We start from the raw sequence: 16,841 nt of genomic DNA, 5'->3' as shown, positions 1-16,841 counted from the left end.
CCTGTATTATTTGTTCAGGTGCAACTTGGCACCTACTATAGCAAAAGAGATGCTGTTACTTCGCTGTGAAATACCAGTAAAGAAGAGAAGACGTATCTCAGGACTTGTTCTGAATGTAAAAGTGTGTATCTTGTTACAAAACTGTCATTTTGCTCTGGTTTATTTTCAACACATTCTATTTGTGGCTGCATAGGAAACCATAAAACAGACTGTGGAACAGGTGGAAGAGCTTGAAAAACGCATAGAGAAGTTGGAAGAATATGCTAAAATATGCACGTATGTGTAAAAAAAGAAAAGCTAACTGGATTTCTTGGGTGTTAATTATTTCTTGGGTATTAATCATTTTCAAAACACAGGTTTCTAATTCCTTCTAATTATTTTCTTTGAAATTTTAGTAAGAACTAGAGTTCTTACTGATTACTACTAATTTTACTTAATAATTCAGTTACTTTAGCTTTCAAAATAGGGTAGGAAGTATGATGATTAATCCATACTTTGTTTGAATCGGTTCTATAATTCTAATTTCTCTCGAGTTATTTCACTATGGGTATGGGGCTATTAATGGACAAATTCTGAGCAAGAAAACAGGACAGTTTTGTAATTGTGCTGCTCTAGAAAGCATTAATATTTAGGTTGTTTATTAGCACAGCTCGGTTCTTGCCTCCTGCATCTTGGCTTCTGCCTGATACTTATTCCTTGTGAAGTAAGGTGACTGCAAAATGACCTTAATTTATACTGAATGTGAGTATAAATGAAATTGTGAATTGCTTTTTTTTTTTTTTGCTTCTGTTCAAAGTGGATCGTTAACAGAAAAAAAACAGCAGGAGGAAGTGCTGGCTAAGGAAATTGAGAACGCAACAGCAAGAATGGGTGAAGTGAATGAAGAGTTGAACAAAATAGTTGGTGAACTACAGAATGCCAAAATTGATTACCATGAAGGAAGGCGTGAGCAGATGAGAGCAGAGATCCTGGAAAGTCTCAAAAGGCTATATCCGGATTCTGTGGTAATGGAATGTCCTCATTTAAATGCTTTATTTTAGCATTATGACATAAAAGTTCTGCATTAGACTGAGTAAGCAGCTGGAGTAAATTGGACAGTCTGGCACATCCTTTTGAATTTTGTGCTTGCTTGAGTGTACTTGATGAAATAGTATTACTGGAAGAATTGTAGCATGTACTGTCATTATTTTTCACAGGTTCCAAAAATAAAGGGATTACTGCTAGCATCAAATAGTAATTTTGCTCTCTTGTGTGATTTAGTGGTGTTTAATTCATTTTTTCCTTATTTGGTTTTGGTTTTTTCTGTCCTCAAACATATTTTTGACTTTGTTATTTTGAACAAATGAATGGGAAGGTTAGCCATGAGACCATTTATTCCGAACAAATAGTGCTTCTGAAAGACAATTTTTATATTATCAAATGGTCTGTCTTTGCTTATAAGTTGGCATATTTTACATATTTTCCTAAAATTACTCTTCAGTACTTAAGGGGTTTGTGTATTGATCCTGAATTGTCAGCAGACATTAACTGGTTTATGGAGCATCTTTACATCTTTTTAGTGACGTCAAAAAGATATAATGCAACACTGAAAGCCATTTCAAACAGGAATTTTTAAATAAATATAATCAATTAAATAGTTGGCCTCTGAGTGTGACTCAGAGTAATCAGTCCTTTTTGAAACATAGTCATTTGAGATGTGCAAGCTGGAAATCTTTTTTTTTTTAAATGTTTTTTAATGTTTACTCAGCTTTCCAGTGTTGCCATAAGAACATAAAAAGTAAAATGTTTTCAGTTCTTTGCTTCTTGGTCTTTTGCAAAAACCTCCTCAGAGTACAGCAAGCATCTGATCATGTTGTATTCTCCAGAAAGTAAGAAACTTGCTTTTCAGCGGCTCTTCAGAATTTTTTCATCCAAGTTAGCAAGATGATCCAAAAAAATCAAAAACCTGATTGCCTTACCTCTTTTTGCTCACTCTTTGTTTTGTATCCCTGTTGGAAAATAACTGGATCAGATGGTGATGCCATGCCAGCTTAGGGAAGGCTGGTGTTGAGGAATATTCTGTCATTTTCCTGTAGGAACTACAAATTTAAGAGTGCTTAGAGATGGGATGGCTTCTAACAAAAATGAGAAGTCAAATTTGGTACATAAACTATCCTGTTACAGGAAGGCTTAGTGCTACCTGCTTCAGTTACCCTTGTTCCTGTAGTAGTTCTCCCAACACTACCATACTGAGGCAGCAGAGTTGTTACTGAACTGCTCCTTAATGCTCGAGTCTACTAATTCCAGATGAGTGAACGCAACCTAAATCACAGTTTTAGGATGGAAGGGTCAAGACACATTTTGTCTTCTGGTCTGCTGGCAGAACTGAAGGAAATCTTTGTGTCTCGGTCTTCTGGATTTCATGGGCAAAAATGGCAGACTGCTTCTAAATGTTCAGTTCCTACATCCATCTTACAGCTTCTGTTCTGTTTAAAACATGCTTACAATGGTGGGTGTGCACTGCAGGTACTGAAGTTAGCTGTGCCATAACGTGGTTCTGCTGTAGTACTGACACGTGCATTTACATGGATTTGGCCCATCAATAAAGGGAATTTTGCAGCTGCTTATAGTTTTTACAGCTTAGTTGTCAAAATTGCATTCTTACATTAATAGTTTTAATTGTCAACTTTGCTGTTATTACAGATTCAGTTGGACACTCAGTATTTGTTTTCATAGAAATCTGACATTGCATTTAGACTTAAATGCATGTGTCTGAAAACCAGATCATAGTAGGCCATGAGTTTCCAGTAGTTTAAGTACCTTGGCTGAGACAATACTGTGAATGACCTGTCGCTCACAGCTCTTGCCAGCTGTCTTTTCATTTGCTTAAATCTGGTAAGAAGAAAACTGTAGATATGCAAGAAGAGATGAGTAGCTACATGTCAAGAAGCAGGAAAATTGTTTTTGCATGAATTCACAGATAATAATGTTCAGAATGTGCATCAGTGGAATTTGGTCGTTCAGAAAAAGTTCAACTCTGCCTATAATTACAGAAAAGAAATAAAACTCTTTAGGGAGCATGTACAACAGAGAACTATAGTTAATTTTCTCTCTGGATGTGTTATTTCAACACATGGCAAAAGAGGCTTGATTATTTGGACTATGCAGTACAAGAAAATTAGTTTTTATCCTTTCATGCTTTTTCGTTGTTGGGTTGAAACTGGAGTGGTACCTGCCTTTTGCAGGTAATAGGTCGATTTATTTAAGATGTTAATGTCATTTTAAGATCTTACTGTTAGATACTTTCTTACTTTCCAAAAAACATGCTTAGGTATCTTTGTCACTGTCATGCTTCTAGAAGTGTATGAAAGAGATTCTCAGTAAAACATTGAGATATGTAACCTTAGAGAAAAAATTACATCCCTTCAGATTCTGAAGATATACTTTGCAAGTTGGGTTGATGACTGCTATGATTCCTGTTTTTTCTGATGTACAGCTGTTGTTGTGAGAGAGTGCAGCTGGTAGATAGGTAATACTGAAGCAGTAAGAGGAAAACATATCTTCTATGCAGAAATATTTTTGCTATCGAAAGTATTAATATTTCTCTCTATTTTAATTTTCAGTTTGGAAGATTGCTTGACCTGTGTCATCCTATTCATAAAAAATACCAGCTTGCTGTTACCAAGGTATTCAGCAAATACATGACTGCTATTGTTGTTGCCACTGAAAAAACAGCAAGAGATTGCATTCGGTTCCTAAAACAGGAACGAGCTGAACCTGAAACTTTTCTTGCTTTGGATTACCTTGATGTAAGTATGTTTTTCTTTCTCCTGTCATCAGCAAGCTAATACACTTGTAAGTCTTGGTACTGGCTCATTTAACTAAAATAGGCTTAAGTGTTAAGGCACAGGACTTGGCAAGTGAATTTTGTGAGGCTCCTGTTGGCCCACTTTGCCAGCCAGCTGAGGTCCCTCTGGATGGCGGCATGACCACCTGGCATATCAGCAGTTCCTCCCAGTTTTGTGTGATCAGCAAATTGCTGAGGGTACATTCTTCCCCATCATCCAGATAATTAATTAATGAAGATGTTAAAGAGGATCGATTCCAGTATTGACATGGCTTGCTACGGGCCTCCCATGGGACTTTGTGCTACCAGTCACCACCCTGTGGGCTTGTCTGTTCAGACAGTTTTCAGTTCATCTCACTGTTCATCCAGACCCTATTTCATCAGCTTCTCAATGACGATCTTAGGGGAGGCAGTGTTAAAAGCCTCTCTGAAGCCTAGGTAGATAATATTCACTCTTCCCCCCTGCTCTGCCAGGCTAGTCATTTCTGTTCTGTTAGGCTGTTGTTGGTCATGCATGACTGACTTATGAATCCAATGTTGACTACTTCTCCAAGGTTTAGTGTTCATATGCCTGGAACTGGTTTCTAGGATAAGTTGCTCTATCACCTTTTGCAGGATCAGCCTGAGGTTGGCCGTCCTGTAGTTCCTTGGGTCCTCCTCTCGCCCCTTTTTGAACAGAGGAGTGACACTTGGTTTCCCCGAATTCTTAGGCACCTCTTTCAGTTGCCGTGATCATTCAAAGGTACATAGAAAGTGGCCTTGTAGTGACATCAGCTTCTCCTTCAGCTCTGCTGGTTGCATCACACCAGGGCCTGCACATTTACATGCATCCAGTTTCCTTAAGTTTGTCTGACCTGATCCTCTCCTAACAAGAATGTATCTTTCTTATTCCAGACTCCCCCTTGGGCTCTGGAACCCAGGATTTCCAGAGGCTAGTCTTGCAAGCAAAGATTGAGGTGAAAAAGGAATTCAGTACCTCAGTCCATTCTATATGCTGTGTCACTAAGCTCCCTGCCTCATTCAGTAGCAAGCTCACATCTTCCTTGGTCTTACTTTTGGCACAGATCTTGAACTCTCTTGTTTATTCCCCATGCATTAGTGTCCTTTGATTTCATGCACAGGTTACACAGTAGTATCTTAATGCCATTATAAATAGTAATGCAGTAGGTTACACAGATTGAAGGACAATGGTGTACCAAGAACATAAACCCCAGATCTGTTTCTAGTCTTGCAGTGATTGAGCTCCCTGGTGCATTGATCTGTACATTCTGTCCCCAGACCACTCAGATTTGGAAATGCTTTGCTCTAACAGCGTGGATTCTAAACACTGCTTGTTTGCTTTACAGGTCAAACCAATTAACGAGAAGCTAAGGGAGGTAAAAGGAGCTAAAGTGATGGTGGATGTTGTACAAACACAATTTGCACCATTGAAAAAAGTCATTCAGTTTGTGAGTGGGAATGCCTTGATCTGCGAAACAGTTAAGGAAGCAAAACATATTGCATTTGATGGACCAGTGAGGTTGAAAGTAAGAAGCCAAAGTTTGTGGCATACGTTTTTCATTGCAGTTTTGTGTTTGATGCCATTAAATAATTCTTCTGTAAACATGCTGGAGTATCACAGATAAACACAGAGTTGGTACCATGTTGTCTAATCCCACAGAAACAAATCGCTAGATAATTCACATGGTTGTTTTCCTCTGAAAGTAAGTTGAAGTGGTTTCCTGGGAAAAGGAGGGGGCAAATGAAAGGATAGTTAGTGTGCAAATATGGTTCTTGGTATGGTCCTTGTGATTAGGAGTAGGAGGGAGGGATAATCTTGCTTCTGAAACAGTCTGATTTAAAAATACAGACTTTATCTTACAAGACTTTCTTTGAAAAAATGCTTTCAAAATGCTTTAAAATACCTGCCAGAATCCCTTGGTTGTAGATACAGGTTATGTCAAGGACTGGAAGCTTCTCTGTCACTTCCTGCAGTTCTTTCTTATTCCTGTCTCTATTGCTGCAGACAGTATTTTATGCACTTAATAAACCTTCTAAAACTTAGATTAAGACACCTTTAAGTTGAAGGTGAGTGTGAAGTCATGTTTACTTGAAATAGTCACAAAAACACCCATGTTCTTTACTAAAATTTACACTTTCACTGTACAAACAAGCTGTTTGCCTTTGCTCCGGTACCACGTTGCTTGGTCTGTTCTACCGAGCTTAAAAGGTGTCTGTTCTACACCTTTTCAGTACAAGTGTAGACACAAGTGGCTATATGCAAGGAAATGATACAATTTCATTTTATTTTCTGATCAGTTGTAATAATACCAAAATGTAATTAGTGCTAAGAAACAACAGACTTTTTCTTTGCTTCAAATATCTCATGTTAGCAGGTTTGGAAGAGAAAAGAAAAATTTGAGCCCAACTCAAATGTGGTTGTTACTTGTTTAACTACCGTATCTTGGGCACTAGTGCATGGGGTATTTTGGCTGGGTTTTTTTCTGATTTATTTGGATTTAACTTATTTTCTTCCAGACAGTGGCTCTTGATGGAACTTTATTTTTGAAATCTGGAGTGATTTCTGGAGGATCAAGTGATTTAAGATTTAAAGCTAGATGTTGGGATGAGAAAGAAATGAGTAAAATGAAAGAAAGAAGAGATAGCTTGATTAATGAGTTAAAGGTAGGTCTCTTAAAAGCACTTAACTGTAGAAGTCATGCTATATCTAACTTATTTCAGCTCTGAGAAGGTGATCTCCTAAAAATGTAATTTTCAAAGCTTTTGACAGGACATAATAGCTGTTAATTCTGTTCTAGTTAATAATGAACTCTGCATCTCTCTTCTTAGCTGAGATTCTCAGCTCACAGGTGGAAATACAGGACAAGACTGTTGGTCCAAGCTCCCTCCAGGAAAAAGTTGTTGTTCAGAGTACCTGAAGACTTGTAGTGAAAATGACAATATGATCTGTCAACATGGGAATGTTTGCATGAACCAAAACCTGCCAGTGTAAAACAATGTGTCATTAGTGGTGACTTTTTTAAAGAAGGATGGAGTTGTAATGTAATCTGCCAGTGGGTACTTTCTTGGGGGAAACAAATCCTTTACAATATTAATATTGAATATGACCTGTGCTATCAGCCCTTACCTTGAATGAGGCCTGTGTCAGTGAGGCTAGCTTTAAAAGCTGAAAAACAAATAATTTTCAAATAGTACGCCTTTTGTTTAAATGCTTTTTCTTCCACCATAACACTTTCCCAGGACTTAATGAAGATCAGACGGAAGGAGGCTGACTTGAAGCAATTGCGTGCTCAGTGCCAAGGAACTCAGACACGACTTAAGTATTCACAGAGTGAATTAGACGTTATTAAAAAGAAACGTCTTGCTAATCTCTTCATGGTATAATACTAACTCTGTATAATTTTCATGTTTAATAATTGTATTGTTTTAAACTGCAGTTATTCATCAAGTAATGCTACTTCCTTACTTAGTTTTTAAAATTCAGCTAAAGTTTTACATATAGCAGTTACAAGTGAGGAATTGATAAAATATAAAAAACAAGATTGCAGGGTACTTCACATGAGGCTTTTTGTATTGTAGTTTTAAAAAGCTTGGTTTATCATTTAGTAACCTTCAGAAGTCTGTAAGTCAAAGTGCACTTTATGTGGTATTTAGTTTGCTTTTCTGCTCATTTAAACTAATTGTTACATGCAGATTAGCAATAATAGTGGTTGAGTGGCATTAGAGAAGAAAATATTTAAATTTCTAATCAGAAGAAACAGTTAACATGGAACAGAGCTGTCTCTTAATTTCTAGAAAGTTGATCCTTCTATTAAGAGAAAGTACCATCTTTTTCCTTTTTTTCTATCTAGGAAAAATCAAAACTGGAAAGTGAACTGGTAAATATTGAGGCTCAGTATGATATGCTTAATGAAGGAGTAGTACAAAGAAAAGAGAAAATACAAGAATTTCAGAAAAAAATTAACGAGGTAATGCATTCCATCAGAGCTTTGAGATGTTGTGCTGTTAGGCTACAGAAACCTGTGTTTTACTGACATTTAGACCCGGACAACTTCTTACTTTGTAAAATGTTTTGTCAACAAGGCTTGTACATTATTCCAGCAATCTCTCCACATCCTCTACCTTTCTTGCCAAGGTAGCTGTGAACAGAGAATGTTAGTGTATGTGTGTCATAGCTTTGCAAATCTGTTTCCTTAGAGTCAAAGTTCTGTGACTGTCAAGTGCTAAACACAAATCCAACCAACCAAATCCATCTGTGTCTCAAATAGATGAAGCTTTGCTTAGTATCTACAGTTTTCTAGAGCTGAAAAGAGTCCTCAGTACTGTGAGAGGACTGTGTTCTGAACTCTACAGGTGACATGTCTGGGGGATGGCCTGTATACTAGGAAAGTAGATGGAAAACAGCATAGTGTGAAGGTTCCTTTCTCTTGGGAAGTAGCCAGTATTTGTGCTTCATATTCTCTATGCTCTGATTACCCCGGGAAAGTGGCTGAGGTGTGCATGATAATTGTCAGCAAATTCCTATTTCACTGTTTAGTGGGGTTTGTTTGTTTCTGTAGAGGTTTTCTTTTTGTGGTTTTGTTGTTTGGTTTTTTCTTTGGTGGGTGGGAAAGAGGTTCTTTCGGGTTTTTTGCATGTTGTGGTTTTTGGGATTTGTTTTGGTATTTTGTTGGGTTTTGATTTTTTTTTTTTTTTTTTAAGACGGTTGTATACCTGTGTTCAAGTCCAATTCAGGGAAGGTAGAGCTAGCCTGTGATATAACTGAGTGTTCTTCTTTCACCCTCTCTTTTGAGCTGTAGGTGATGGAGAACTTGGAGATCTTGTTCTACCCCACCTGTCCAAATTCATTACCTGTTAGAATACTAAACAGCTTTTGTCTTTAGAATCTGCTCCTGTCTGCTTCTTATCAGCAACAGGAAAAGTTCCCTATGATACGTGATCTACCACCTAGGTTTCTCAGCTGGTGTTTGTGTAGACACTTCTGCCATCTCATCCCTCAGTTTCCCTGTCATTTGCTGATCTTCCCGTGCTCCCCAGAACAGTTCATACAGACACTGGGCAGATGGAAGAGCAGGGTTGTCATGAAGAGACTGAAGGCATTCAGTGAAGGGAATGTTAGTAAAGCCTAATGTGATGCTAGGAGGGGTTTCCTACTGTGTTCTGCTAGAGTAGGCAGTTACTGACCTCTTGGGGAAATAGGCATCTCATCTCTACCTGCATCTTGAAGCTGCCTTTGTTCCTACTCTTGCCAAACAAAGAAATCTGGTATAAGCTGTGGAAAAGTGGTACTGCAGCTTTATCTGGAAAATTCACAGCCTACGACTTAAGATGCTGGTGTAAATGCTGGAGAAGGAGAGATTCCTCACCACTGTCCGTAGTAACTCAGGCTGTATCATACATCTTTAATTTAGTTCCTGGCTTCTGACCCATTTTCATCAGTCAGTCTGGGATTAATTCATGACTGGAATTCTACATTTAAGAGCAAGCCAAAATTGCTGCTGGTTCTCTGTCTTGCTTGGGGTGCAGTCATGAGGGAGTGCAGGTGTCTGTCATCTGCAAACACTGAGAATGTCATTGATGGTTAAGCTTGTAAGAATTCCAGGTACAGGGAACTTCTATTTTGCTTATTCTGAAAAAAAAAAAAAAGGGGCTATCATTTGGAGCAATCATCGGTTTCCAAAGAGTAGTGTAACTTGGAGAATGTAACTTGGTTTGATGTAGTATTTGATACCTGGCTAAAAAAGCCTGAATACTAAAACAATATCAACAATACCAGGTTTTGACCTGTAGAGTTCTCGTAAAATTTTGTTCAGTCCATGGGGTTTCCTTTTAAATAGGCTGTTGCTATTTCTTCCTTCAGTTCAGCCATATACATTCCACCTAGTATTTGCCTGCTTAAATTTTTCTTCAAAATTTTAGAATTGGTTTTGGCTGATGCTTTTGTTAATATCTACTGTATCATTAGGAGATTAGATATTCCATGGCAGAGTTTTTGCTATGACTTTTCTATAAATGGAGCACAGTAATTAATATTAATGGTTGTCTTGAAAGGATTCAAATAAAAAACTGAACTACAACTCCAAGAAATCTGATGTATCTAATTAGTGTCCTGTCCAGCTTTCTCTTCTTCCGCTGTCTGGGAACAACAGGCAAAACCAGGGAAGCAGGTTACAACTGTGATGACTTTTGTCTTCGGAATGACCAGGTGCTGTCAAGAAGATCTTAGGTTGGAGTTACACTTGGTAGCTCACAGGCACATATGCCATATGTCTGGCATTTGGACTGAAAATGTTATTTGAAAATTTCAGATACAAATTACTTCTCAGTAGTTGTTAGCTGTTTTCTTAAAGTATCTTAAAAATCCAGTCTGTAGCATGAAGTGATTGAATATTTTACATCTGTGAGTTGAAAAATAGTATAATCATTTTTTGTTCCATTTCTCTGTTTTCAAAGGTTGAAGATGATGTTTTCCGGGAATTCTGTGAAGAAATTGGTATAGAAAATATTCGTGTGTATGAACAAGAACATGTGAGACAACAAGAGGAGATCGATAAGAGAAGGTGATATATGGCACTGAAATGTAAACCAGGGGTCGGTATTAGATTGGGCACACTGGTACTTGAGAAACTCCCTCACAGGAAATAGCACAAAGTCCTAGAGGATGTAGAAGGTTCTCTTTATTACTGTAAGGATTAGGTAGGCCACTGCTACGAATTAGTTAGACAAGGATTTGTTAGATCACTGCTGTGGTTTGGGTTTGTTAGACAGTCAGGGACTGCTTGCAACAAACTTGAAAGGTAACATTTACTATTTTGGTAGCACTATTGTAAAGAAATAGTTTTCTGAAACCTACATTGAAAAATTGCACTATCCCAGATTGAGAATAGCATGAAGGGTCACTTGTGTTCGAAAAATCTTAAGGAAAACTGGGTGTAAGATGCAGGTGTTTCGTATAGGAACATACTCTTAAGGAAGACAGGCTCTTGAGTTTTTCACATGTGACCTCACCTAGTGTTTCTCTCTTGTGTCACTGCACCATAGATTTGTATTTTAGGAGGAAAATGATAAAATGAACTGATGGTTGAAGTTCAAGTGTCACTTTCCATATTGATGTGGCTATATTGTATTTTTTTAACTAATATCACTGTATCTTTGTGATTTCCCATATATCCACAGGATGTGGTATAGTAGAATCAATGTATGCCAGTTTTTGTGTTCATATAGAAGATACAGTAATGGTATCTAAATAGAGTCCAATCACAGTTGCTAGCCTGCTTTGTAAGAACTGGTTTTAAATCCTGTACTTTGACTAGACTGGAGTTTGAAAATCAGAGGACACGACTGAAGATTCAGCTGGAGTATAATCGTGATCATCTACAAAAATTAACAAACTCAGTCAGCAAGTTGAGGGAGACAGTTCATAAAGATGAAGCTGAGATTATCAAGCTACAGAAGGTAAGTGTAAAATCAATGTCTGTCTCTGTAATTCAGTGCATTCTTTCCTCTCAGTTCCAATTTTGAATAAATGTAGTTGATGCTGTGGATTAATTTTTCAAGAGGTTAATTTCGTTTTGACTTGGTAATTACTTAAAAAATGCAGATGCATATTGCATTTTAACCTTGGAATAAACTGCTGTATTTGGATGCTTATTTTTTATTAAAAATAAGTTTACTAAAAATTAAGTTTTGGATTACTGTCTGTACAGTATTATTTTATATTTTGTTCAGTTAATGTGTTCAGTTGATATGAAAAGGCAACATACAACTACAGATAAAACCAGCAGCATGTGGCTCAGATTCAGCAGAAGATTTTATGAGTAAGAGCAAACAACTCTAGTGCTTTACATCTTTAAGCTACTTTACAGCCACTAACACATTTAAAATAATGCTTTGAAACCGATTTAGATTTTTAGTTGAAGTAATATGTATGGAGTCCTCCTTCACAGTGTTTATCCTGTATTGTGCTGATGGTGCTTGTTAAAGAAACTGTGCTTGTTCACAGAAAAGGGAAGGAGAAAAGATGTGCTTTGAACAAAAAACAAAAAGTGAAGTGTATAAAACTGCCACAAAGTGGGGGAAACCCCCTCTCTCCAGTGCCTTTTCAGATCTTGTGCTGTAACACATCTGAATGTAACAGGTTTAAACTTCAACTTCTCCTTTCTCTATAGTAGATGTTCCAGATCTAGATTCTTGGTGGGAGGTTAAAACTTTAAATATTTCTATGCAGGATGAGGAAAAGCTTCTAAAAAAAGTGAATGAACTTTTGGAGGAGCAGCAACACCTTAAGGATAGATTAAGTGCTCATAAATCTGAGCTTACAAAAAGCCAAAATGAAGTTGAAGAGTTCAGAAAGACGATGTTAACTCTTAATAGGTAATTCCCACTTGTACTCCTGGGAAGATGATTAACGGGATAATATTTAGAAGGGATTTAGTGATCACCTGTTTGGATTTCTCTTGTTTTGTTTTCTTGAGAAAGATTTATTAGAGACATAGTGATCTGCATCTACAGTGTGCCTTAGTTTAACAGTGTTTCTAATTCAGTGTGTGAAGGAGAGTATTTCAAGAGAGCCATTCCATAAACCATATAGAATAATTTCATTACCTGCCTAGTCTTGGGTCTCACTGTGATCTCTGCCCACAGATCTCTGATCTCTTGTGGTCAGTATGTAGTAGCTTACAGCTTGACCGGGGGCACGTGAAGTTCCCTGGTAGTTCCACAATTTAGTTTGAGTTGTACAGTGGGCCCAATTAATGGGAACATTTTTATTTTCCAATTTCATTGTTATTTTTCCAGACTTTTCATGTGTTGGATACCTTAAACTAATACTAACTTTAGGTCATTATTTTGTCCTACTATTATATTAAATCAACTCCTTTATGGACAGTTTATACTTCAGTTTTGTGGTGATTGCTTATTATTGATGTGGCTACTGTCCTTTAATCAGGAGTCATCTCTGTGTTTTAAAACCCCATCATGTTGGCACAGTATGGCTAGGTAAACTTGTGGAATTTTCTATAAACTTATGAACTGTATGCCTATTAATTTGTATTGTGTGTGATTTTAACAAGATGTTTCTGCTGATGGTAACTCTGTGCTGTCAGAGGAATTGGTTGCAAAGAATCAAGCTGTTTCAAGAAGAGTAATGATAAAAGATACTTGTTTACATGTTGAAGGATCAAATCTCCATATGTGTTCACTAGAGTTCAGGGGTAGGCTGTAATTAGGAAAGATGGGTATTTGAACATGCCTTTAAGTGAACTTGGTCATGTACTGAGACTGAGGCTCCCTCTGGAGTAATTCAGGAGAATGGAGGGGATGGCAGAAGTACAGTACCATTTTTCCTTTGTATTTGATGGGGATTACTGCAGAGGAAAGAGCACTCTTGGTGCTTGGAATCTGTTTTCCATGCTGTATTTATCTTGCTGTTTTTCTGTGGATGTTATTAGCAGTGGTTTTCCACTCTTGAGTTGTTTTGTGCCCTTTGTGCATGTAGAGAAGCCACAAAGTTGCAGAGGGAAGCTACAGCTCTAGAAACCTCTCTGGAAGAGAAGAGATTAAAGCGACACAATCTGCTGCTTGAATGCAAGGTGCAGGACTTGAAAATCAAGTTACTGTTTGGATCACTGGATGACATCAGTGAAGTAGAGGTACTTAAAGTGTTTACAGGAGATAGATATCATAGAGGAGCACTTACTTATTAATTTAAAGATCCTTTTTCTCTCCTTACAGGACTGTTTGTCTTACATAGTACTATTCAAACAAATATGCTCTATTTGTGTGATCAGGTCTCTTTCATTCAAAAGAAGTATTTCTTTTTATTTTTGTAGACAGAAATATTGTTTGCAAGTATTTTTGCTTGTGCTTGAAACATACTTCTGTGAAATACATAAAATCTTGTGGGACAAGAAAATTGATACGAAGATACATAAGAGGATACACAGGGGTCAGTTTGGAAATGTAAATAAATATGGCTTGTGCAAGGGTTGAGATCACATTTGGTCAATCATCCATAATATAAATGCTGTACGTAAAATCATCCTTTTGTGTTCAGTAGATGTAGATATTCACAGAAATCAGGGATAGGCTAAAGTAGAAGCATTCCTGCTGTCTGATGATTGCCCCTCGTTACTTGTCTTCATCTTCCCTCCTTTTCCAACATATTTTTGTGAGGAGAAATAAACTTTCTGCACTGTTACAAAAGAAATGAGCTGTGGGTTTTGAAGAACTTACTACATGTGTTTGAATTTGGAAGGAGTCTTGAACCCATTCCTTAGAAAAGTATTTTTGCTGGAGGATAGGTGTGAACTGGGCAGGAGACAAAATGCAGGCAATGAGGTGGGGTGAGCAGTCTGCGAAGGAACAGAACTGCTAGTGATCAAAGGATGTAGGAACTCAGCTCTCACTGTTCCTGAATAAGGAAGAGAGGAAACCAAGGAGGTGAGCAGAAGGAATAACGATGTGGATTCTTAATTAATCTCACTGAGAAGACCAGCAAGATTTGGTTCTGAGGAAGCATCTTGGTGGGAAAGGGGTCTAATAATGAGAGGTGGCACATGTTTCATTTGAGGGAAAGTGACTGAAATTCAGCCTGCGGGGAGTAGAAGATTCTCTGCTTATGCCATATAGAACTGAAGCTCCTTGTTTCTTTTGAGGTTGACTGAGTGGAGGAAATGCCTCAGTTTACACAGTTCAGCCTTCCCTTGGAAGGGGTTGAGGAATCAGGGAGTGTAAATCTTTCCAGTCAGGAGATTTACAGGTTGTACTGTGTTGTAAATATGTTATAAACAAATTGCTGCTGCTTTCAACATAGCTTCAAGCTGAGTTTAGCAGATGTTTTCATCTTTATTTAACAGGTGTGGGTGCTAATTAGGCTCATGAGATCTTAACTCCTCAGTCCATTTGGGCCAGAGGAAGACCCATGGATTAAGTTTACCTTGTACCATGTTACCACTGTCTCTTAATTTTAAAATGTCCTTCATCTTATAGCTAGGAACTGAAATAGAAGGCACCCAGACTCTATCAGGGATCTATGAAAGGGAAGAGAGAATTCAGATAGACTACAGTGCCCTAGAAGTCGAGCTAAAGGTAATCATCTTTGTCTGAAATTATTAGAGATGGAGTGTTTGATTTTTATTTTTGTGAAAAATACTTTATTTGTTGTTTATTTATTCTTGACCGTGGTCTTTAAGTGGCACATGGTAAAAACACTGCTAAGCTGAAGTGCATGTGTATATGTGCTGTAGTTTTGCACTCATGACATAGCATTGATGTGTGGGATTTCTAGATAGATCAGTTTCCCATGTAACTGGCTTTAACTTACAGCTTACTTGAACCACAAAAATGGAATTGAGAGACTTAATATAACCTTGATTTTTTTTTTTTTTCCCCCCCTCTCCTCCTTTACTTTCTGCCTTGAAGTAAAGGCTCAAAACTCCAGAACCCAAGGATGTGGGGGGTTGTTTACCTTCTGTGGCATTTGCAGAGACTGGGGCTTCCCATCCTTCCGTGTCTAACAGCCCATTAGGTCACATTTTCTCAGCAGGTTTTGTAATTTTGTTTTCCTTTTTAATCTTGAGGAAGATAGTTAAATGTCCAAGGCTAAGCACAGAGCAAAGGATGAATCTGTCATCACTGGAACTTATCTCAAAGAATTCATGAGAACCTCTCCTTTAAAAATGAAGGAGTGAAGCACTAATTCTGCTCCTGTGCTGTATTTTAAAAAGGGAATCAAGGGAAAGGAATTGGTTCCCTGTTTTTAAAGGTCTTGGGGGAGAATAGTGAGGGCTTGGTAGATTCATTGCAAGAGGTAAGACCTGGGTGGCATCTTCAGTTGCGTTTCCAGTTAAAGCTATTAATAAGTGGGTAATTGTTTCAGGAACCATGAGTGCGTGCTGTATGTATTGAAATGTCTTGGCCTAAAAGCAAATTAGATTGCTCTATTTTTTTTTCTTTAGGAACTAGAATCTGATAAAGATATAGAGGATCATGTTAAGCAAATGCAGCAGGAAATCAAATGTAAAGAGGTCACGTTAATGAAGACAGCTGCTCCAAACCTGAGAGCAGGAGAGAAATTACAGACAGCTCGAGATAAGTTCCAAGAATCAATAGATGGTAACACTGAGTCTTTCATGTCAGTCACTTTTGAGATTTCACCCTAATTGGAATTCCTTTTCTTGGGGTTGGTCCTGCTGGCTTTGCTCCTTTCAGATATCAAAGTATTTTTTTGTGCTCAAGTGTTTATCCTCAGTTATCTAATTATATGTAAACAATTCAGTAACATACACTTGAGTGAGCAGTAGTTTGTTGAAATACAGTTTGAATGATTGGGAAGATGTTTGTTTCCCACATGACATCATAAAGTATTTTTACTTGCTTTCTGAGAATTACTGACTTTAATGTTAAAATTGCTAAAATTTTTCTTGCATAACTGAAGGAACTGTGTGTGTTGTCCAAAACTCAGACATGAGCATTTCTGCAAAATTATGAGTATCCTCAGAGAGTTTTGCAGACATTAACAATGTAAGAAACCTAAGGGGTTCTGGAGCTGTACCAGGTCAGTGCTGGTGCTGCTTAGGGCTGCCTGGCTCCCAGAAGGAACTAGGAGAATTTTATTCCTTGCTCCAGACAATTGTGGCACAGAGGAGTAATTCCTGTGATTCTGGGTTTTTTCCTGTAGCTTTTGAGACCAGCAGAAAGCAGGCCAGAATATGCAAGCAGGAATTTGAAGAGGTGAAAAAAAGGAGATATGAGCTGTTTAGCCGGTGCTTTGAGCATGCCTCCATAGCCATTGACAGGATCTACAAGAAGCTTTGCAGGAACACTAGTGCTCAGGTGTGTCATGTTCAGGGGCTTTGCCTTAAAGGCCTTAGTGGATGCTAAGTATCAAATAGCACTTTTGGTTTCCAAAGACAGTCTCAGTCCTAAAGATGAAAATTACAGAAATAGACTACAGAAGTTTAGGGTCAGGGAAGGAATAGGTGATAAGTCAAAGTATGCTTGACATTAGACAGAG

General features: G+C 37.8%; 2 protein-coding genes across 3 annotated transcripts in view; one reads left to right on the top strand and one right to left on the bottom strand.

Moving 5' to 3' along the window:
• The window catches only part of SMC1B (structural maintenance of chromosomes 1B), a 30,682-nt gene that overhangs the window by 7,868 nt on the left and 5,973 nt on the right, over window positions 1–16,841 (top strand). Inside the window, exons 8-21 of one of the 2 annotated variants that reach the window (XM_042050538.1) lie at window positions 194–276; window positions 797–1,001; window positions 3,603–3,788; window positions 5,173–5,352; window positions 6,344–6,490; window positions 7,067–7,204; window positions 7,678–7,794; window positions 10,280–10,386; window positions 11,140–11,281; window positions 12,054–12,199; window positions 13,323–13,476; window positions 14,816–14,914; window positions 15,784–15,940; window positions 16,506–16,660. In XM_042050538.1, the coding sequence (XP_041906472.1) occupies window positions 194–276; window positions 797–1,001; window positions 3,603–3,788; window positions 5,173–5,352; window positions 6,344–6,490; window positions 7,067–7,204; window positions 7,678–7,794; window positions 10,280–10,386; window positions 11,140–11,281; window positions 12,054–12,199; window positions 13,323–13,476; window positions 14,816–14,914; window positions 15,784–15,940; window positions 16,506–16,660 (2,016 nt within the window). Of the gene's footprint in view, window positions 1–193; window positions 277–796; window positions 1,005–3,602; window positions 3,789–5,172; window positions 5,353–6,343; window positions 6,491–7,066; window positions 7,205–7,677; window positions 7,795–10,279; window positions 10,387–11,139; window positions 11,282–12,053; window positions 12,200–13,322; window positions 13,477–14,815; window positions 14,915–15,783; window positions 15,941–16,505; window positions 16,661–16,841 lie in introns of both variants that reach the window. The other variant, XM_042050537.1, reaches the window with a different exon arrangement.
• Window positions 8,467–16,841, bottom strand: part of FAM118A (family with sequence similarity 118 member A) — a 28,158-nt gene continuing 19,783 nt past the window's right edge. Inside the window, exon 8 of the transcript XR_006020026.1 lies at window positions 8,467–10,305. The gene's annotated coding sequence lies outside the window, so the exon portion shown is untranslated. The remainder of the gene's footprint in view (window positions 10,306–16,841) is intronic.

Source organism: Corvus kubaryi, unplaced genomic scaffold (genome assembly GCF_017639235.1).
Source record: "Corvus kubaryi isolate FWS band 111438036 unplaced genomic scaffold, C.kubaryi_AGA036_p1.0 74, whole genome shotgun sequence".
Lineage (NCBI taxonomy): Eukaryota > Metazoa > Chordata > Aves > Passeriformes > Corvidae > Corvus > Corvus kubaryi.
Note: the sequence above shows the minus strand (reverse complement) of the source record. Positions and strands in the feature narration are given on the sequence as shown.